Source organism: Furipterus horrens, unplaced genomic scaffold (genome assembly GCF_987537825.1).
Source record: "Furipterus horrens unplaced genomic scaffold, mFurHor1.1.pri manual_scaffold_2, whole genome shotgun sequence".
NCBI classification, from domain to species: domain Eukaryota; kingdom Metazoa; phylum Chordata; class Mammalia; order Chiroptera; family Furipteridae; genus Furipterus; species Furipterus horrens.
In genome coordinates, this window is record NW_028327172.1 from 6491899 (window position 1) to 6514032 (window position 22134).

The 22134-nt window shown below is 52.4% G+C and overlaps 1 protein-coding gene across 8 annotated transcripts in view; it reads right to left on the reverse strand.

Moving 5' to 3' along the window:
- MARK2 (microtubule affinity regulating kinase 2) overlaps positions 1–22134 on the reverse strand; it is a 55052-nt gene that overhangs the window by 12541 nt on the left and 20377 nt on the right. For 5 of the 8 annotated variants that reach the window (XM_090259709.1, XM_090259751.1, XM_090259728.1 and 2 more), the window contains exons 2-3: positions 2244–2423; positions 1950–2003 (exon numbers count right to left, since the gene is read on the reverse strand). In XM_090259709.1, coding sequence (XP_090115835.1) covers positions 1950–2003; positions 2244–2423 — 234 coding nt within the window. Of the gene's footprint in view, positions 1–1949; positions 2004–2243; positions 2424–6688; positions 6825–16362; positions 16386–17113; positions 17204–22134 lie in introns of those variants that run through there. The other 3 variants (XM_090259718.1, XM_090259737.1, XM_090259768.1) reach the window with 3 other exon arrangements.

Below are 22134 nucleotides of genomic sequence, written 5' to 3' on the forward strand. Positions count from 1 at the left end.
GACAGAAAAATGGCAGAAATGAACTCTATCCCCTCTGAGGGGGCCAGAGAACTAGAGGTGGAGTCTCTGTAGTTTCCAGGCCTCACCACCTGTACAAGGAGCAAAACTAGTTTTCTTGGGGGGTGGGGGGGAGATCTCGTATATAGTTTATAAAATAAAGTGAACACTTTAATTTTATTAATGAAATCCCAGCACTTTCGTGAGCTGGGAAGGAGAAGACAAGATAGGCTTTCCAATCTTCAGGAACTTGATTCTGACTTTGGCTCCCTTTTCTTTCTTTTTTTTTAAAGATTTTATTTATTTATTTTGAGAGAGGGGAAGGGAAGGAGAAGAGTGGGAGAGAAACACCGATGTGCAAGAGAAACATCGATCGGATACCTCTTGTATTCGCCCCAGCTGAGATTGAACCCACAACCTAGGCATGTGTCCTGACCAGGAATCAAACCCGCAACCTTTCATTTTACGGGACGACGCCCAACCAACTGAGCCCCACTGGTCAGGGTTCCGTCTTCTTGTTAAAGCCAAGACAGGGAGACAAAGAGAGGTGGGAAATAAGAAGGCCTGGCTGACTCCGGCAACCACGGGACAGCAGGCTGGACTGCTCCAAAGAGCAAATGGCCCTCACCAAGCTGGTTTCTGCTCTGTAGCATCTGACTCAACATGTCAGCAGTAGCCCTCTTTGCCTTCCTCCTGGAAAGCTCCAAGCAGGGAAGCACTGGTGATGAAAACAATATTTCCTTTGAATCAAAGAATCTGCAGGGGATCCCACGGGTAACAAAAAAATAGGAAACACTGGCTTTGGCTGTCAGCATGTCAGGGCACCTCAACCCACACACTCTTAATTCTGGGAGTCTCTCTCTCAGTAACTGCCCCCAACTCCTAGGCCCAAGCTTCCCGATGTCATTATAGTTGACTGTTAGCAAGAGGTCATGGCTTCTCCTAACTCAATACAATGTGCTCATGAAAAGAAAAACTCAATCTGCCACAAGATGAAAAGTACTAGGTTAATCCAGGTCAGAAACTGGAACCAGGGTCGGGTGGAGTATGAGGAGACACACAAAAAATCTGACTCGACCTGGACAGGGGTAGCTTTCTGGGAGCCAGCTGGGAGATTTCCTCCTTCTCCCAATGGCCGGAGCCCAGAATGGGAGGAGAGGGCACAGAGTTCCCAGTTCTATAACAACCAGTCACTGGCAAGCTGTCCCCTTCTGCAAATAAAAATCTCCTTTTCTGCCTCCAGCTTTTCATAGCTTCTTGAGCAGGGGGTATGCATTCCCACCTGGAGAGTTTCCCCAACCAGCTAAGCGAGACCTTCGTTTCTCACAGCAAGTCAAGGAGGGAACAAGAAGTGCAACCGCATCTAACCAAGACCGCACGCAAACGACTCTGTGACTTTTAGCCAAGAGGAGCCTAGAAGTGAGAAGGAAAACTGGGAGTGCCTTAGTCTGCATTCATGGTCAGAGGTGTGAAAAACCCGTCTTCAATACTCATTCTCTAAAATGCAGCTGGCACAGAATTCAGTGGCAGGTTCCGGCCGCCTCTGATTCCTGTACTTCCAGATCAACCCACCTTCCACCATTCCAGATCTCGGAATGTGTTTCTAGTAATGGCCACGAACGTGTTTTTGCATAGGGCTGGCCACAGGCCAGAAGATAACAAGATGCAGGAAGTAGGTCAGATCGGTAGGCCAAAGAGGCTGGCAAGGGGCAGAAAGGCTTCTAAAGGGCCAGTGCCTGTGGCCAGGACGCCCAACAGGAGACATCAACACAGGGGACACAACCAAAGCCCTAAGCAGAGCAAAGCCATGGAAAGGAATGGGGAATGGGGGCGGGACAGTGAAATGACCAACGAATTTCAACTAGGGACTCAAGAGAAGAAGCAAATGGGGTCAGTAGATCAGTGACCCCTGAAGAGAGGGTCAGAGAGGGAGGTGCTTGCTGTGTGCTTACTTTCTGGAGGCTGGAGGAGTTCAGCTGAGTCTTGTCAATGATCTTCACAGCTACCTGAACGTGAGACAAAAAGCCCAAGATTACCTCTCCGACCAAGCTCAACCCAGGACTCAAATCCACCTCCTGCTTTCCATTTCCACCTCCTTTCTGTCCCATCCCTCTCGGTACTCCGGTCTGTGCAGACCACACTTCTGTCTGCTAAAGAAGAGATCGGCTGTGGCAGGCGCCCCACCACTGCCTACGGGGGTGCCGGTAGCCGGGAGGGGCTGCCATGGCCCCCACCCCAGTGCTCACCTCCTTCCCGGTCAGGATGTGCCGGGCGAGCTTCACCTTGGCAAAGTTACCCTTGCCAATAGTCTTGAGGAGTCGATAGTTGCCAATGTGGGGCTGCTCGTCAGCAGAGGGGGCTGAGTTGCGGCCCCGCAGCATGTTGGACTTACTGCTGGGCTTGGAGTCGAGGTGTCCCAGGGTGGGCTGCAGGGGAGAAACACATACCTCCGTAAGTGCGCTGCCATTCCAGTTCCCCACACTCGCCCTGGCGCCCGTCACACTGTGAACAGCTGCATCTCAGAGGCGGGAGCAACACCATCGGGGTTACTTCAATGCGCTCACTGCCCCCCAACACTACATTCGCCGTTATTTCTCACTTTGCATTGATCTAGTGCCCACCCAGATGGAATGGAAGCTCAGGAAGACAGGCACATATCATTTACTCACTGTTACATCCCAGCAACTAGACAGACTGGGTTATGGTAGACGCTCAATGGATTCTTGTGTAGTGAATGAACGGAATGACAGGGTCTGAGCGAGGCAACAGCCTGCCCTTCTTAGACACCCCACCGCTCAAGTAAGGGTGTGAAGAAGCAGAAGTGACAACAATGGCACCGGACAGGTATATAAACATAACACAAAAAGAGTATGGTCCAGATGAAGACGTACAAAGGGCTAACTGGTCACAGAATGATGCTGTGACCCAGCAATTCCACTCCTAGTACATACCCAAGAGAAATGGAAATGTACATCGACCCAAAAGCTTATATATACATGTTCATTCATAATTTCCCATACTCATGACAGCCAGAAAGTGGAAATGGCACAAATGTCCATCAGCTGGGGAACAAATAAACAAACTGTGGAATATCCACACAGTGGAATATTTGTTGACAATTTAAAGAGATTTTCTGACATAGGCAATGACACGGATGGACTTTGAAAGCATGATGCTAAGTGAACCAAGCTGGTCACCAAGGCCCACATGTTTTATGATTTCATGTCTGTGAAATGCCCAGAACAGGCAAATCCATGAAGACAGATAGACAGGAGATTCGCTGAGGGCTACGGAGGGCAGAAGAGGGTGGGGGATGGAGACTGATACACAGCTCTGAATTTACTAAAAGACACTTAGCTGTACACTGTCAGTGGGTGAATTGTATCTCAGTAAAACTGGGAAGAGTCTGGTTTAGGTTTTGTAGAGAGCCCTGAGTGATTGCTCAAAGAACACCTGAGGCCATGGCCCCGGCATCCTGGGGCAGAGCTGCTGCCAGAGCCTCACCTCAGAACCATCCACAGCCACCCTGGAAAATTCGAGGAGACAGTCTGCAGGGGCGCAGGGTGACCAGAGGAGTGTGAGTCAAAGTTCTTCCTTTCACAGCCCCTTCTGGCTATAAGTGACGCAAACCCACAAAAACCACAGAGCAAAGGATTGACTTGCTACCACCAAGGAACTGTCCAGGGTTCCTGAACTTCCCCAAGGAGATGCTTTTCAGGAAGAAAAGCAACAGTAACACAAAGTAAATATCTGCTACTGATGTTTCCCCTTCATTGCTGGGTCAATGGAGGGCCTTCCTGTCTCTGCACGGTAGCTGCCAGCCGGTGGGGGTGAGCTGCTTGACTCAGATCCCAGAAGCACATGAGGTTGGACCGTCGAGGAGAAAAGACCTCACGTGTACGGCAGGCTCTGAAAGGAGAGGTTCCTGACGTCTTAGCAAGAGTCCCTTTTAACCTCCTTGGCCCTTCAGGAAGTACCCCCTCTTCTGCAAGTCAAAGTCCCCACAGCCTTTGCTGTCTGTCCGCTCCAGCTTATTGAACTCTCTTGGCCTCTGGTCTCCAGATAACCCTATAGCTCACTTAAGCCTAATTGGTCCTCAAACAGCATTTGCTAGGCCAGCAGATCTTCAAATACTTGTTTTTTCCCTCCAAAAGGAACCTTACGGTGCACACCTCTCGGAGAGAAGGACATTTCTAGGGCCTGCTGGTACCTGCTCAGTCTACTAAAGGGCATTCTGAGTCCCATCCATGAGGGTCCTACAGGTCAGACTGCCGTGGGCTGCTTTTCCTCAGTCCCTTCTCCCTGCACGTGCCGCTAGGCTGCCCACCACCCTACCCAGCCTGCCTAAGGGACCCTTCCTTCTGTCCCAAGTACCACGAGAGGAAGAGGGTGGACAAATCTCCTTGCAACTTCTAATTCACTTACTACATTTCTCATCAATGCCTTCTTTTCTGAGGATGTGACTTGGCAAGTCTCCAAGTCCTCAAAATCTGGAACAGGGATTTAGCACCTACCTGAGGATTTGGGCCCTCTGCCTCTCTGAAGCCAACTATTGGGGAATCCTACTGCCTGTCACATGCTCTGCTCTGACCGTCCCTCTTGGCGTTTCTGGCCCCAGGGGCTGGTCTGTGTAGCACAGCATTCCCTGCCACGCTCAGCTGCACACCGGACTTCAAGGAACCACCACAAAAGGGGATTAAGACTACAGATGCCAGAGACAACTGCCAGGGTTCAAATCCTAAATCTGCCACTTACTGAACCATGTTAACTTTATTATCATCAACACCATCCTTAAGAAGGACAAGAAGTTATTCCAGAGGGGGAGGAAGCCACCCAAAAGATGAACGGTGTGAAGTGAGCCCACAGCTCTGTCCAACAGCCCCCCCCCACCCCCCCCCGCCTACTAGCATCAGCTTGCGTATCTGTAAAGTGGCGATCAAGTACCCCCTACTGCACATTAGGCAGGTGGGAGAACATGCGTAAAATGCTTCATCCAGCAGTCAGTAAAGAGCAGCCATTACTGCAACTGCTTTTAGTTCCCAAATACTACTGTCCGCAGAGCCAGGAGTCTTGTCAACAAGACAACAAGACTTCCACATCCAAGTCGAGTCCTGAGCTGGCTGCAGCCCAGATGGAGGCCCTCCCAGCTGGACAGAGGTCCAGGCGGAGTGCCGCTGCCTTGTCCTTCAGCCCCCGTTGCGGGCCTGCACCAGCAACCCCCGTCTTCACAGGAGGGGACTAGGCAGAGCAGCCGGGAAGGGCTGGTTCCAAGCTGGGTATCCAGGACAGTAAACAGCGAGGCTTCTGCTTGTCCAGGCCCCAGAGAAGCAGACAGCACTAGCGTGTGCTTGCTGATCCTCTGTCCAAAGAGCCACCCACTCCTCTTCCAGGACAGCCGCCCACTCTCAGGATGCAGAGCATGCAGTTCTTCTCTTATCCCCTGGGCCTCTTCTACGATGCAATGCCTCCCACGGCAGGGGTGTGGGACAGGCTGAGGACAACCCATGGGGGGAGCACGGAGATGAGAAGTCTCCAGGAGACGGGTTTCGTGGACCCAGGCCCCACGTGAGGAGGCTTCCGAGAAGGCCAGACAGGAGGTAAGAGTCCCTTCCACGGTTCTGACTAGGCCTGTTCAGCCTGGGCCCTGATTTTACCAACACAGTGGGGGGCTGAGGCCTAGCTGCCTTGCGGGCCAACTAAACAGAATCTGGCTCAAGCCCCCGTTCCCTCTGCCTCTATCCTCCCGGCTTACAGAAAGACAGGAACACCAGACATTCCTACAGCTTTGGCTGACATCACACCCCAGGCAGGCCCCAGGGGTCTGAGGAAGTTTGCTGAAAGCAGACCCCATGGCTCTCACGCAGCCTTCAGAAAGAACAAGGGGGCCACCCTTCAAGGCAGGACTTGGCACCAAATGGCAGACCATGCAGGTTACTAAACAGGCTTGGTTCAGAAGTCGGCCTCAACAGCATTGGGGTCCTCGACAGAGAGGCGAGAACTTAAAGAGTGTGGGGGGATAAAAGAAAAAAACTCTTACAATCCCAGGGGCCCTCCAACCTGGGATCTCAGAATGCGGCCCAGGTGGCTGCCAGGCTTGCCCGGAAGATGGCCTCCACCCAGAGAGGCCCGGCACTGACTCAGGTGGGCAGGGCCCCGTCCCGAGCACTGGGAGGCTCCTACTACCCGCTTCCCCCCAGGAAAGCTCCGCTTCGGGGTTCTGCTTTCAAGTATCCTGAGGCTTCTGAAGGGCTAGGAAGGGGCCAAGCTGGGAGGGGTGACAAACAGGCACTCTTATGGCTGGGGCAGAGTATGCCAGGACCTGTGGAGTGAAGGGAGACAAGTTTCCCTTGGGCACGAGTCCTGGGCCACCGGCCCAGACCACTGTCTCCCCTCACTGTAGTACCAAGAGCCCTCCGGGGCCTCCGCCTGTCACCACCCCCTTCTTCTCCCTCAGGTTGAGCCTGCTGACTTATCTAAGAGGCGACTCTTCTGCTGGGGGTTGCGCCTACTTTCCTAGCCAAGGCCTCTTCACCCTCCCCATGAATTTTACTACCCTGGGCTAATGCCTGGCTCCCTTCAGCAATTCTTTAAGGATCCTGTGTTTGAGTGGGAGGAAAAACGAGGAAAGGGCAATCCCAGAGCAAAAAAAAAAAAAAAAAAAAAAAATGCGGGGGGGCGGGGGGGAACATACCCAGCCGGAGAAAGGGACAAGGACTACCAGCGACTTCCATTCAGCAGAGCCACGGCAGAACCTGTTGGGCAGCGAGGGCAAAGTGCAGAGGCCGGGAAGAGCCAGGCCCAGGGCGGGGGCCGCGGCGCCGCCAGCCACCCTTACTTAGCCGAAGCAGGCGACACCTTCCACCACCTCCTCAGTGAGAAGTAGCAGAGCAGCCAGGCCCAGCGGCTCCTGCCTGGGAACCTGGACTGTGTCGCAACCGAAACCACCAGTAGCAGAGAGACGGGGCTTGGCAAGGAGCGCAACAGGGACAAAGCCCGCGCCTCTTTCAGTCCAGGCCCTGGTGGCCAGGAAATACGTGCAGTTCAGGGCACTACCCCAGGAGCAAGGTGGGAGGAAAGGGGCAGGAGGGGAACAGGAAGGGAGGGAGACTGAGAAAGAAAGAGGCGGGTTCAGAGCAACTTCCTCCTCCCCCGCCCCCTCCCCCTCCCCCCCCTGTCCCCGGAAGTGGGCTGCCCCACCCTCCCCAAGGTGCTCTGCTGGGTAGCAGCTGGGAGAGGGCGAGGAGACTCACTCCAGCAGGGGCTGTCATAAAGTCCTTATCTCACCTGCGGCAGGTGGGACCTCACCAAGGGCTCAAATCAGGGGCGGGGCAGGGAGGAGGGCGTGCGAATCAGGCAGGCTGACCCAGAGAGGGGCCGGCCGCCAACTGCCCACCAAGGACAAGGGTGAGGGAGGAGGAGGCAGAAACCAGCCTTGATCCAACGGTGGCAGATGGACCCCCTACTCCAAAAAAAGCAGTGTTTCCCCTTAGGAAACAGATATCTGACTCACACACAAGATTCTGGGCATAATTTAGGGGGGTTCAGAGGCCCAGGGAAGCGCCTCACAGGCATCTGGACTAAGAGCCTCTGTCGCAGACGGAGAATGAGATGTTTAATTCTAACTTTGCCCAAAGGTTGGGGAACAAACCAAATGTCCCTCTAACTCCCTTCCACCCCTGATTCTGGGAGTCCATCCCTAGGTTCCCACCCACCTCCAGAGTCCATCCCCCCCTCCCCCAACCCCCCACAACAAAGCTGCTGTCCTTAGGAACTCTAGGGCCTGGGGGCCTGGGACAGCCGCTGCAAAGCGCCTGCCAACCTGGCCTTTCTTCTGGCTTCACAATCTACTTCCCATTCACTCCGCTGCTCCAGGCCAGGATCTTTCCCGTGAAGCAACTCTTTATAAAGACCCCATGCTGGGAGGCCACAGTTTCCCCCAGGGAAGGGCAAAGCCCGCTTTGTGCCCTCCCAGCACCTGAGCAGACACCTGGAGATGCGCTACCTCGGTGTTGGCCTTGGGTATGAAATCTGAGGGGGACCAGCACAGACTGTGTGTTCCGCACACCAGAGGCCGGTGGGGCAGGCAAGACCCTCACTTCACAGGTGAGAGACTGCAGCACAGATGTGAGGAGACTTGCCCAAGGCCCGAGAGCCCCCCATGCAGAGCTGGGACCGGAGCCCAGGCTTCTGCGCCCTCCTAAGTACTCTGCTGTCCCCTTTACCTTCCTGATGCCGAATCTGCCCCACCTTCCCCCGAGAGGAGTCCCTGGCTCCTCCTGCAAACTAGAAGCACAAAGCTGTGAAGACTCAGGCAAGGTGCGTGGAACAACAGGAGTGCCAATGTCTGGCTCAGGTCCGTGGGGGAGGCAGCTGAAAGGCCCACCCAGGTGGTCCTGCACGGTCTTTCTCTCTCTCTCTCTCTCTCTTGCCCGAAGTGGGCCCTGATCTCAGCGGGAGAGGCTGGGGTTCATCCTGGGCCCAGGCTGGTGTGGGACCACCTGCCCCCTTACTCAGGAGCCAGATCAGGGTCAAAGGGCTTTATTTTCCCAGCCTCTCGGGCTTTGGAGTTTGACTGACTGTTTCCTCTTCCTATGTGTGGGGGGCAGTAAGGGGCTTTCTGTGCTGAGGAAGCACCAAGCGCTGACCTCAAAGAGAGGCTGGGAGAGGTGGGGTATGACTGAGCTACAAAGTCACATGACCCGGGCAAGTCACTATCCTTTAACCCTTCCTCCTTCACTGCATCCAAGAGCTTCCCTGCATCTTTTGATCCTGAGTAACTGTCACTCTCAACTGCCAAGGGGCAGTAAACCAGTGGAGCATTCTGGGTAGGAGAGACCTTGTAAAGTTGTGCTAAGCACTGACCAGGGGAGGGGCGGGGTGCAACCCCCACATCCCTGAAACTAACTGTGATGGCTCCACCTGAGGGACCCCCACCTTTCCTTAATACCCCATTGCAGAGAGGAGGTAGAGCTGTGTCGAACTGTCAAAGGACTACTCGCGTTTTCCAGCCAGCCAGGGTAGGTGCCTCCCTGACAGAGGAGGCCAACAGAGCCTGCGACTGAAGCACAAAGTCACGCAAGGGCAGGGTCTTTGCCCTTTAGCTCTCTGGGCTGCAAGCCTCACCCCAGGGCAGGGCGACAAGCACTGCAGCCTGGGCTATGAGGGGAGCAGCCTGTGGGCTTCAAAGCAGCCACAGCCAAGGCCAGGGCCTGCCTGGGAGGAACAGCAGGCAAGAGCTGCCCTGGCATGAGATCAGAACGGAGCCAGCCCCAGCTCACTCCCCTTAGTGCACTGAAGCCACAACACAATGAGCATCGCTCCATCTCCTGCCGTCAGAGTCACTTGAAGTGCTGGGCTCCTCTTCAAACACAGTGGCTTCTACCGAGCAGCCAGGGCTTCAGCAGCTTTCAGCAGCACTTCACTGCGAGAGCCTGCTCACTGGGGTCTGGTCTCCGTCTCATTCCCCAACTACTGTTGCGCATCCAGCGAACCTTTGTTGAGTGCCCACCTCTGCGGCCAGGGCCATTGGCCAAGTTCAGAGAGATCTGGCTCCCCCTTTGCAGAAACGCAGAGGAGGGAACTGTACGGGAGACGCACTGTAGTACCTCTGCTTGCTGTGTGTACCGGGGGAGGAAAGACTGGGGGCAGACGGACTAGAGCGCGAGTCCTGCCTTTGCTCCTCACCAGCTCGACTGAGTGAGGTTACTTACTTCTTTAAGTCTCAGTTTCCTCACTGGGGAACATGAGGACGCCGGTGGTAGCCACGCCACAGGATTAGTGTGACTATGACAGGAGAAAATCCACGTGGTGTTGACCACAGTGCCTGGTGCGTGGGAAGGTCTCGACAACGTTTCCCTCACTTCCAGGTGGGAACCTTTGTTTCTCATCTCAAGGGGTTCTCTGAGCCCTCAGAGCTATAATCTCCACGATCTTGACTAAGTACCAGAGTAGCGAAGCTGGTATTCCTTCTAGAATCAAAAAGTCAAATTTCTACCATGGCTGGGTTGTCACGCAAAAAAGACCCTTTCTGAACACAAAACCAGTCCTGCCAAGAAGAGTGGGTGAATAAGGAGGCAGCCAAGACTCTGCCCTCGGAGGTGCCCAGCAGAGGGAGAAGGGGTCCCTGCTCTTCCCTCCCTCCCCAGGTCCGTAACTCCTTCCTCCCAGAAGAGGCCCAAGGAACAGCCGACATACCCGTACCACATGGTGCCAAGGGCTGGGGGAAGCTCACACTGCCAGCCTCACACTCCATTCAGCTCCTCCCGTACCAGTGGGTTACTGTAACCATGGAGACCAGCAAGTTCCTCCATAGCACAGGAGAGCCAGCCTGCCAGCAGCCAGAGCTCTGGGGGAGGCAGAAGGCAGCCTGCAGCAGAAGGGTTTGGCTCACTTTACAGAGGACCGTGGGGAGCTGATGGAGACTACCCAGTGCAGCTGAGGTGCCTGGGCCTCCCTCTAACTTCCTTTTCTCTGCTGGTAATTCATGTTTTTAGCAGTGTCTGGCTGTTCCTGGTGCAGCAGTAAAGGGTGGCCTCTGGAGTCAGACCTGCGTGGCACCCCAGCTCCACCGCTTTGGGTGCCGCGCGGAAAAGGGGTCAGAACTGTGGCATGAAGCGCTACAACAGGCACACACTAAAAGCAAAGTGCCTTCTTTTAAGTGACCCAGGTAAGTAAACCCTCTTATCCCTTTCATTCAGAGAGTTATCCAGACATCTTCCTAGTTGAGTGAGCTCTCCCTGCCCCGAGCTCTCACACCACCCTGTCTGTACTCGCTCATTGCCTCTGACTTTGTTCCCAAGTGCGCTGAGCGATCAGACTTCTGTGTGCCCTCAGTGCCTAACAGTGCCTGCACCGAGCTGACCCCCGTTACGATACAGAATCTAAGTGGGGTAACTTTTCGATCCTTAAAGTCGCCCAACACCACGAGATAAGACAAGGGCAGAGGAAGATCAAAATGTCTTGCCACGAGCCCCCGTTTCTCCTCTTTCAGGATATAAGGTACTGAACAAATAAACATATACAAATGAATAAATGAAAAAGTGTGTTGAGGCGTCTTCATGACGACCTTTGGGATTCACAGCAATAACCCTCACCGGTATACTCTGCAGACAACATCCAAGGGGCCATGGCCACGAGAGCCCTTCTCCTGAGGATGGATGACATTCATGGAGCATTAGTACTACTCATAAACTTTCTCAGGTGGGGATAAGGCCCTTGGTGCTCCCTCCGGACACAAAGTTCAAGGCAAAGGTGGCGACCAAGGTGAACTGGAGACAGATTCAGATACAGGTACAGCCCAGGACCAGCAAGGCCCACCCCACTCACACACCCTCATCTCTGGCCCCTCTTGATAAAGCTTAAGCCCTCCTTTCAGCACAGGGGGGCAACCCTCTCCTCCAAACTTCTTGCTGCCCAGCCACCACCAGGCCCTCCCACTTCAGGCAGTTCTCTCTGCCTCTCCACATTCAGTCCTCCCACTGCTTTGCTGTAAGAACCACTGCGTCTCGCAGTGACAACATGGTGCTGCCTGAGCCGTTCTGAGAGGTGATGACCTGTAGACTCGTAGGAAGCATTTATTTACTGTTTGCCACACCGAGAGAGTTCGGCTTTAATATTTCTTCCTTGAATCAATGTACTGATTGTAAGGCCCTAGAAGGCCAGAAAAAGTCACCCATACACACCAGCCTCCTGTCCTGCTGCACACATCAGCCATCCCACCCTGCCCCTCACTCCTCTCCAAACTGGTACGGAAAAGCAAAGGAACTAAAAACGCCAGCTGGGGAGTTCAGTTGACTCACCCAGCATAATCACCTCCTCCCAGGATCTCCCATCTTCTCCTAGGGTTTTGCCAACACTAAGTTAAAAAAAAAAAAAAAAAAAAAAAGCATGAGATCTTAAAAACAACAACTCCCTGCGTTTATGCAACAGCCTTTCTGCCCGGGTGCAGAGGTAACCCTTTGTCTCTGTTCTTTGTGTGGCTTCCTTAAACCGTCTTCATACTGCGGATCAGACCCAGTCCTGTGCGCTGGGACAAGGGCCTTCTAGGTCCTACCCAGCCCAGTTCCACACTGGGAGTGCTGAATAGGCATGTGCCTCTTTCTAGTGCATCTTCCTCTGGAAGTGGAAAAAATATTGCTGTCCTACCCCTCCAGTTTCAAAGAGGGAGCTGAAGAACGAGGAAATATCAGAAAAAAACACTGGGACAAAGTTTGCTGCCCCAGAAGCCACCAAGGCCAGAGGTCAGAGCTCAAGCAAGAGAACAGACAGCACCCAGGGCCATCACCGCCACTCTTGCCTCAGAACTGTCCCCACCACGCCAGGCTGCAATGTGGCTGCTCCACTTAAGTGACCATTAAAAATCCAACTGGCTGCTCTTCCCATAAACCCCATCGAGCTTCTCCTGCTCACAGGCAGAGGTGCCGTCCTCCTCCACCCCCTGCAGACCAGTAAAAACCAGGCAGGTGAGGGCACTTGTGTCCCCTGCTGCCTGACAACAGGTCAGAGCTGTCAAAAGCGGGAATTCCATCTCACGCGTCCCTCAGAACGATCACGGGAGAGGAACACACCTCTTTAGCAACCTCTCTGGGTAGGAAAGGGGTGTGTATTTCTTTTTGTCATTGTCATCTGGCATCTAAAAGGACAACTTCTATGATAGATGGTGTTATGGCTACAAAGTGATGAGAACACTTCCATAAGCACATGCAAATCTTTTGCAGCATATAAGAAATCTCCAACTTACCAAAGTTCTGCTCTGAGGAGAAACTATTTTTTTTAAAGATTTTATTTATTTTTAGAGAGGGGGAAATGGGGGGGAGAAAGAGATGGAGAGAAACACCAATGGGTTGCCTCTTGTGCGCCCCCAACTGGGAACCTGGCCCGCAACCCAGGCATGCGCCCTGAAAGGGAACAGAACCAGCAACCCTTCAGTTCACAGGCCCGCACTCAATCCACTGAGCCACACCAGCGAGGGCAGGAAGAAACTATTTATCCATTGAAACATGTCACAAATGGAGGTTGTGTTCTCAGGCCAGCCGCTGAGGGCCTGCCATTGTATCTCAAGTATCAAAAGTATGAGTATATTAACCACACTTAAGATCTCAACCATAGTCCGGAACAGGGGAATGAATCCAGTGTTCCCACATGGAACCTAAGAACATATCTTTGCTCTGCAAGCAGCATGGGCAGCAGAAACGGGGGCTCCCTAACCTTCAAACCCTGGGGGATGGCTTAAAACAAGAGGACCTGAGGTAAGAGAGGGGAACTTCAAAGCACTTGGGTTGGCTAAGCTGGACAAAAGGTTAAGGAGACATGAATGCAGGTGGCGATGTGGAGATGAGGAACGAGGCCGGGGAAAAGGAATTTTGAGTGGGTGCTGCCTCACAGGTGAGAAGGGCCAACTAAGGGAGGCTGGGTACAATGTCCAGTCCCCTGACATTTCAGGAGCAAATCAGTGCTCTTTACAAGTCTCCCCTGCTTGGCAGCTAAAGCCAGGGACAGGTCTCATATGCACCTCACCAGGTCTGTTGCTGCCACTGCAGTCCCGACCCCGGACTGAGGGCAGAGACTGCTGGATCCTGTTACTAAGTGGCCATGACATGGGCAGGTGCCTTGGGTAGCTTGTCAGATGAACGGCGGAGGGCTCATGGGTCAGAAGTTAGGTGGAGAAGTTGGAAAGCACCAGCTTCTCAGTAAGACTGAGTACATGGCAGCTTCTGACTTTAGGCCTAGGTTGCCCCGGAAGCCAAACACTATTCATCTTCTGGTGGCAAGGACAGTTCTACCCCACGGTGCCCTAGCAGCTTCTGCACTTGGCCTAGGAGCACACCACGGTAAATGAGATATAAGGGCCATTTTCCATTACAAGTGCCTTCTTAAAAAGCATTTTTTATAGTCAATTCATCTTTTCAGAGAGTTCTAGGAAGAGAGTCTCCCAGAGAAGGGCATGGTTCATAGAAGACCAGCTTAGCCCTGGCCGAAGCGGCAGGGAGACAGGGGTTGGCAGTTTGGAGGTTTCTGACCTCCCTGATATAAACCTGGGAGCAGGCCTCTTTGTTACAAATTAGCTCGTGTACTGGTGGAAGCCCTCAGCAACCAGAACCACAAATGAACAGGTGGTGCTGGGGAGGAAGGGGGCCACTTGGGGGCATTGTTAGATGTACTATTACAGACTGCAGACAAGAGAATGCTGGTTATTTTCTGAAGGAGGCAAGCAGCCAAGTCTGCAGCTCTTCACCTCTGAAGAGGGCAGGGAAAAAGGGTGACTACAAAAGGCATACAGATCCTCCCCTCCCCAACAAATCCTGAAGGGCAGCGCTAACTGCCAACAGGCATGGTGGCTTAAATAAAAACCTGAGGACTGAGAGGAAAAAAGCCACCCAGGATATCTCCGGTTAGAAGAATCTAGCTGGGCAGCAGAAAGCCACTGCTACCTATTCTGTTGTTCTACCTAGTCTGCACAACCATCAAGGACAAAGACCCCTCCCTGCCCCCTGCCATGGGCATAAAGGGGTCTCCACCAAGAGAAAACAAAAGGTGTAAAGTTAGAAATAATCTAATATCCAACACCACCCAAAACACTCAGAACAATGCCTGGCATATACAAATGCTCACGACATGCTAGCTATTATTATCATAATTCCATATGCTTTCCTAACTTACTCTGTAGGTTGCCAGAAGAAAGATATGGTGGGGAGTGAGGGTGGGGGAGGAAGGAGTAGATAAAAAACAAAAAAGATATGGCTTTAGGCTTTAACTTATTTACCCAATGATCAATGCAAATGATCTATAGCTGTAAAAAGAGATAGATCTTTTCAGAAGTGGCCTAGAAGAGCTCTAGAGTCCAAGGCCAAGTTCTGGTCACCTACTGGCATGGCTCACACTTGAACTTGGGTTTCTTGCAGAATGGTCTCCAGCAGCTCAAATGTTTTATCCCCTCCACAAAAGTCCATTACTCTCCCCCAATAAAAAGCATTTTAAACATACACATCCCACCCTAGGGAAATCCAGAGCACACAACATGCCTCTAGAGATATACAATGCTGGCAATCGTGCCAATATTTTCTATATATATGGACCTGGAAACTTTGCAAATTAAGTCACAATGGGAAATGTGACTAGCATTTAAGAAACACACACACACAGAGTGTGGCTAGAGTCCCCGATTGTTATGTACGCAAGAGCACTGCCTCTTCAGTTATGAGATGAGGGAAACCTGTGGGGGGTGGGGTGGGGAGTGAAAACTGAGCTGCACTCCAGCTCCTGAGCGTCTCTGACGGGACACTCAGCAGCCCCCTGTGGCAGCCAGGCTCCCACCCCAGCTGTCCTTCACGATGTCCGACACAAGATCAGTGTTGGGGAAGACGGGATTTTTGGTGCTAGGCTTTGGATCCCATGCCCTCGCATGCATCTGTCTCAGGGGCAGTTTCCTGAAACAGCTGCATGTCCTGGGCCCCTGCAGACAGGATGTGAGAGTCGGGAGAAAGATAAATGAGATGCCAGCAGTCAGAATGCCGGGATAAAAGGCAAGCAGGAATTAAACTGTCTTCTCTCTCCTGTCAATGGGAGCTGACTTTTCTACCTGGTCCTCACTAAGGACCACGTTCACTTGCGCTGACCTTCCTTGGCAGACCCAGGCTTCCTCCTGGCATCTCCACCTCTTTACCCTGACAGCTCTACCACATCAAGTGACTGTGGTATCTGAAGTTGATGCTGGTTACTCCATGAAGAGATAACCAAGGTCATGTGAGCTGGCCTGACACATTCTGCTGTACTTGTTTATAGGCAGGAGGATTAAAACAACCTGTCAGGGGAGGGAAAGGGGCAAACCCTGTACACAGGGCAAGCACTGGGAACACAGCACAGAGGCCTCCCGCCAAGAAATCTTTTGCTCAAATATAAAGCAGAAACCTCTCACTCAACACCAAACCAGCTAACTATGCCAAATACCACTTAGGATCCAGTGACCTTGAGGCACTGCTCAATTTTCCCAATGTTCTTTGTAAGAAAGGTTTGGGTTTGTTAGAGGTGGGGAAGACTACAGGGATGAGCAACACTGGACCCCATAAAGAGCCCCAAATTAAATTAACGCCCAAGCAAAGCCTCCTGGCCTCACCAAGAAATGTGGTGTACAGCTTAGGAAAGAGGGAGTTTCAGGGGCACATTTGGATAAAGAAAGCACTCTGTTCCCACAAGTCCAACTACCAAAACAACTTCCTATGACCGTTTCTTGCCCTACTGGAGAGTCAGAACTGGGAGACAAGCTAGGTGCAGTTCCAGGACAGAGGGGCTCAGGCAGCAGGGAGTCCAGAGATCAGGCCTCTCTGTCCTCTCCAATCAGAGGGTCAACCCAACAATGACAGCACTAACCATAAGACACAGGAAGAGGGGAAGGCGGTCAGCCCCTGAGCCTGCGGTCCCAGGCAGTCTAGGCCCTCCACAGCAGATGCTGGCCCCTGGCTCTGCAACATTAATTCTTCGTCCGCTGCTCCTCTGTAAGACCGTTTGTCACAGCCCCTAAATAACCAGTCCTCCCCTCTCAGCAAGTCTGGACTGCTCGGCTCTGGTCTGTGCCTTAGGCACTCAGAGCTTAGCAGCAAGAGGATGTTTCCATGTGGGCTGGGTGCTGGCAGGGCTGGCTGAAGAGGTCAGCAGAAGCGGGCTAGGGTGGTGTCCCTCCTCTAGCCAGCCAGAGGAGAGCACGATACACCCGCCGGCCACCTGTGCTCCCCGTCCCCTCTCCAACACCGCCTTTCCAGCAAAGGAGCAGCTGCCATTTCCTAACCGTCCTAAGGAGGCTGAAGGTAGTCAGTCCAACTTAGGAACTAAAGCAACTGGCTTAGGAAAAAAGGGATATTGTGCTGCAGAAGAGTCCAAGAATAAACTCCCCGACCACCCACCAAGCTCTTCTGAAGTGCAGGGGTGTTTAAAAGCGCTTTCCATTTCTCCACGCATTAGAGAACAAGGTGGTCTTAGGCAGGCGGGCAGGCAGACACACACCCCCCTGGCTGGGTCACCATCTCCCCTAAGAGCCCTGGTCTCCCTACCACTAGAATAAGCCCACACCAGCTACGGAGGAGCAGGCCAAGCCGGCAATGTGCTCCCGAGCTCACATACTCACACGCCCATTAATCTTCCTCCAGATCGCTGCTGTCATGCAGAGCACTGAGGCGGGCTGAGGCAGGCTGAGTCCGGCTCCCAGGCCCAGAGCCAGTCACTCCAGTTTGCTTGGCAGTGTTGGGGGGAGGGGGTGGGGAGGAGGAGGAGGCGGAAGGGAGATTAGGAGTCTCTATTTTCAAGCCCCACCCCTAAAACCAGGGACGGAAGCAGCGAGGTTCCTGGCCCAGGAGAGCTCCAACCTGGGCACTACAGAGCCAACCAGCTGCGTAAGAGCTCTGGGGAGCGTGCACATCAAACACGCAGGGAAAAGGAGGGGAACCAAACCAGGTAGAAGTGGGCTGGTCTCCCGCCAAGAACTTTCAATGCTACTCCTATCAGAACTAGGACAAAACAGGAGGCGGGCAGGTCAATGGTCTCCAGGGGAAGGCAGGAGGGGAAGCAGTAAAAGCCGGACTAGCATGGGAACAAGACCGTCTCCCTGGCAGGAGAGGGGACAGCCCAGCTGCCTACAGGGCAATGTCCTGGTGCAGTCAGAGGCGAAAGGCTGTCCCTTTCCGCCGGAGGCAGACAGTCCACTCTCCAATCTCAGGCCACTTTTCAGTCACAGGTGGCGGCCCCTCCCACAGGGAGGGGAGCGCCTCCTTTGTCAGCGCAGAGCCCAAGGCTGCCACGGAGAGGTGCTGCGCGGTGAGAGAACGGTCCGCCAGGCGTGGCACGCAGGACGGCCACCAGGTACTTCCTCTTGCTCACCAACTGTTACCATCGGCCTCCACAGGCTGCCTGTGAAAAGCCTGCAGAACCTCCGGCGGCAGCAATGGGTGTTGAGTCACTCCACCCAAGAGAAGAGGGAAACTGTTGGGGACCCCTGGGCCTGAAGGAGCCCACTGTGTTCTCAGCCAGCTGTGTTCCAAGACTAAAACCAGTCCTCCTGCCAGACAGACACCTAGAACAGCCTACTCTCCACCAGCCCACACCCAGTCCCTTTTACTCTACAGTACGGGTTTGGGGGAAGACACCAGCAGTCCTCTCAGCGGGGCACCCAGCACTGGGGACAGGAAGTGATGGCCTCACATTCAAAGCACTGCTTAAACGTGGACACAAACGACCTACGTATCTCTCTGTGCAGATACATGCGCACACATATATGTACGTGTTTAATTATGTGTATATACACAGACAAGCAGAACTGATTTTCAGACCCACGTGGTGCCTGGGTTTTTCCTTCGGCTGCATTATGGGCGGGCTGGCTTCCTCTCCCTGCCTGCAGCTACAGCCTGACCCTTGTCCCTTCCCAGTCTCTGGGCTCCCACAACCTGTCCTCAAATGTAGAAGGTTCTCTTAGAGCTCCAGGCCTTAGGTACAGCCTCCTACTGCCTGGAACACGTTCCCGCCCACATCTGCTCACATTCTTCTTCCTGGTTAGCCTCAGCTCCGGTATCACTTCCTGCAGGAAACTTTCTCTGTTCCATCCCTCTGATTTCACAGGGCCCCTGATATGTGTCTCCAGGTATCTGCAGGTCCGCCCTTCTTACACTAGAACTTCGCAGCTTGCTGAACGGCCTATTCACCATTACTCAAGACTGAGAGAAGCCTCGGGGAAATTTCTAGGACTTAAGTCATCTCTGTTTCTCAGTGCCTGGTACCTAACAGGCTCTGAAGAAAGGCTTTCCTAATTCATGAGGGAAAGTCCAGGTCAGGGTCTTCCTGTTTTTTCTGTGACACCTCACCTAACAACCCTTAGAACAACTGCTCCCAGTGACCCCTCCAACCTGCGTCAGAGCTAGAATGTAGAGCCCGCTGCTTTAAAGCCGTTCCCAGGGCCCTCCGGCACAGGCAGGACTTCAGGACTCATCTCCAGTGTGCGGAGCAGGGGGCCCGCTGCCCTTCCACTTGCCCCTTCCCAGTCTCCCTTCTGCCATGAGGTCTGCAGGCAGCCCCAACATAGGCCTTCTAAGCAACGGGAATGTCTTTGAAGTGGAAGCAACTGGGGTATAGTGCCAGAGTCCCCAAGAGAGTGCAATTCTAAATACAGTTCCGCCCAAACAACTTACAAAACCTTGAGCAAGTCATTCACCCTCTTGGGACCTATGTTTCCCCACGTGTAAAATGAGGGCCTGGAGATGAGCTCTGAGGGTCTGTCCTGTGTGGATGCGAGGGCTCGCAGTGCATCCGTGCCCACAAGCCTTCCAGCTCTGTCCCTGAGACCAGGGCAGGAAGTGGACAGGGTTTGCATGTGCTGAAGACCACATCCTGACCTTGGCTCATATTGGGGGTCAACCTGCCAAAAAGCCCATACCTGCCCATAGGTCAACTTCACCTGACATGCCTTAGACAGCAGGCTCACACACTAAAAAGTCTCTTCTGCCTAGGGCTGAAAAATTAAAATTAACCTACGTAACCACTCCTACTTAGCAACATTACAATCCTGAACCCAGCACGCCCTAGGGAAAGATCCTTTTCCTCCCTAGACTTCATTTACCCACAAGTGATAAGCTCCTCACCCTTCCTAGCTCTCTGCATTCCATGAATGTGGCCACAAGACTCAGGGAAAGGCACCGTGGCACAGTCTGTTATCACAGCCTCAGTCCGAGCTGCTCTGAGCAGGCGCAGTGCCTGAGAGGGTCTGCGGCGCACCTAGCACCTGCCCCACCCACAGCGTGATTCCCCCAGCAGGTCAGCTCGTCCAAGGGCTTCTGGGTGGGGAGCCCAGCCTGCCCGCCACGGGCAGGTGATGCAGGAAGAGGCACTGACTTGGCAAAGCCTGGCAGCGGCAGTTTCAGTCTCCCTACCCAGAGTGGGGAGCGCGGGAGGCGGGTCCGAGCAGACCAGTCCAACAGGTCCTTTTCCCACCACCCTGCACAGCTGGTGCCTTCTGCACCGGTTCAAAATCAGGAGATTCAAAAGCCAGGTGGAGCTTTCGCACCCTGAGTCACCAAGACCAGGGAATCAAGCGAAGAAAATCTTCATCTTTCTCACTCTTGCCCTATCCACAAACACCATCTCTGATCTTCTCACGGCAGTGGGTCAATACGGAAAAGCAAATGATCTCCCCTGAGATGCTCAAAGACACATCTGGGTCCTCACCATGAGCAGGTGCTGGGTTGGTGTGAACTCAGTTTTTCCTGTCCCTGTGCTCCTGAGCTTTGCTCCCGCTTTAAACAACTCCCGCCCTTTGATACAGACCACATGATCTCTCCAACTCGGGACAAAATCCCCACCTCTCAAGTGTACTCTGTGCGCCCACTGTAAGAGAGGGAAGGATGAGGCCAATTTAACGAGAAGTAACAATGTCACCAGAAGTGCTGTGGGTCAGGGCAAGAACAGAACTTGGCAAAACCAGGTGGGCTTGGCTTTCTGGCTCTGGTCCTCACTTCAAAAAGCCAGACAGGGAGGGTTTCCTCAGCAGCACATTCTCCCCCTGTGCTCTCCTCTCTGAGTTCTCAGCATAATCCAGTCACAGTGTAAACCTTCCCCCTCATCCTCTCATCCTGAAAAAGTTGTTCCTTTTAGTCATTATTGTACCTACTAAGACACTGATTAAGGGTTATGACTTATATGGCCAAACCTGGATAGAGAGATGTCTGATTTACAAATCAATATGGACACATTTTCCCAAGGGTGATTTCAAGTGGAGAATAATGCCCATGTCACAGTGTTTTTTTCTTAATTCCCAATTATTTAATTGAGAGATGACCACACACAAAGCACTCCAAAGACTCTGGGGGAGGAAAGGATACAGAGAAGGATAAAATACAGCCCAGTCTACCAGTCATCAAACTACACTACAAGGCCACTGTGATCAAAACAGTCTGGTACTGGCGTAAGAACAGACGTATAGATCAATGGAACAGAACAGAGCGCCCAGAAATAAACCCAGGACTATATGGTCAACTAATATTTGACAAAGTGGGGGAAGGAGCCTACAATGGAGTGAGAAGAGCCTCCTCAATGAATGGTGCTGGGAGAACTGAACAGGGACGTGCAAAAAAATGAAACCAGACCACCAACTTACACCACACACCAGAATAAACTCAAGATGGATCAAAGACTTAAATGTAAGCCATGATACCGTAAAAGTCCTAGAGGAAAACATAGGCAGGAAAATTTCAGATATCCCATGTAGCAATATTTTCACTGATACATCTCCTAAGGCAAGGAAAATAAAGGGAAAAATAAACAAATGGGACTACAGCAGTCCCTCTCTATATCGCGGTTCACTTATCGTGGTCTCACTGTACCGCGGGATTTAAAAAAATATTATATTTAATTAGATATCGCACATTTTTCGCTATATTGTGGAATTTTGCAGTACTGTATACGTATGTTGTTAAAGTTACGTAGGTTTAAAGAGTGTAGAATATGTTTAAGAACATAAGTAGTGTTTATAAAAGTGGGGAAAAGGTTAATAAGGGAGTGGGAAAGGTTAATAAGGGGCTGGGAACGGTTTATAAGTGTGTGGGAAGGGTTTATAAAGCCTTAAATAGATATATAAATACTAAAATAAATGTAAGGTTCCTACCTCGCGGATTTTCACCTATCACGGGGGGGGGGGTCTAGAACGTAATACCTGTGATAAATGAGGGAATGCTGTACATCAAACTAAAGAGTTTCTGCTCAGCAAAAGAAAATATCAGCATGATGAAAAGGAAACCAACCATATGGGAAAACACATTTGCCAATGATACCTCAGACAAGGGATTGATCTCCAAAATCTATAAAGAACTTACACATCTCAACACCAAGCAGACAAGACAGCCCAATTAAAAAGTGGGCAAAAGACCTGAACAAACATTTCTCCAAGGAGGATACACAGAGGGTCCATAGACACATGAAAGAATGCTCAACATCACTAGCCATCATAGAGATGCAAATAAAAACCACAATGAGATACCACTTAATGGCCATCATCAACAAATCAACAAGTAACAAATGCTGGCGAGGATGTGAAGAAACGGGAACCCTACTGCAGACTGCTGCAGCCTCTATAGAAAACAGTATGGAATTACCTCAAAAAACAAAAAA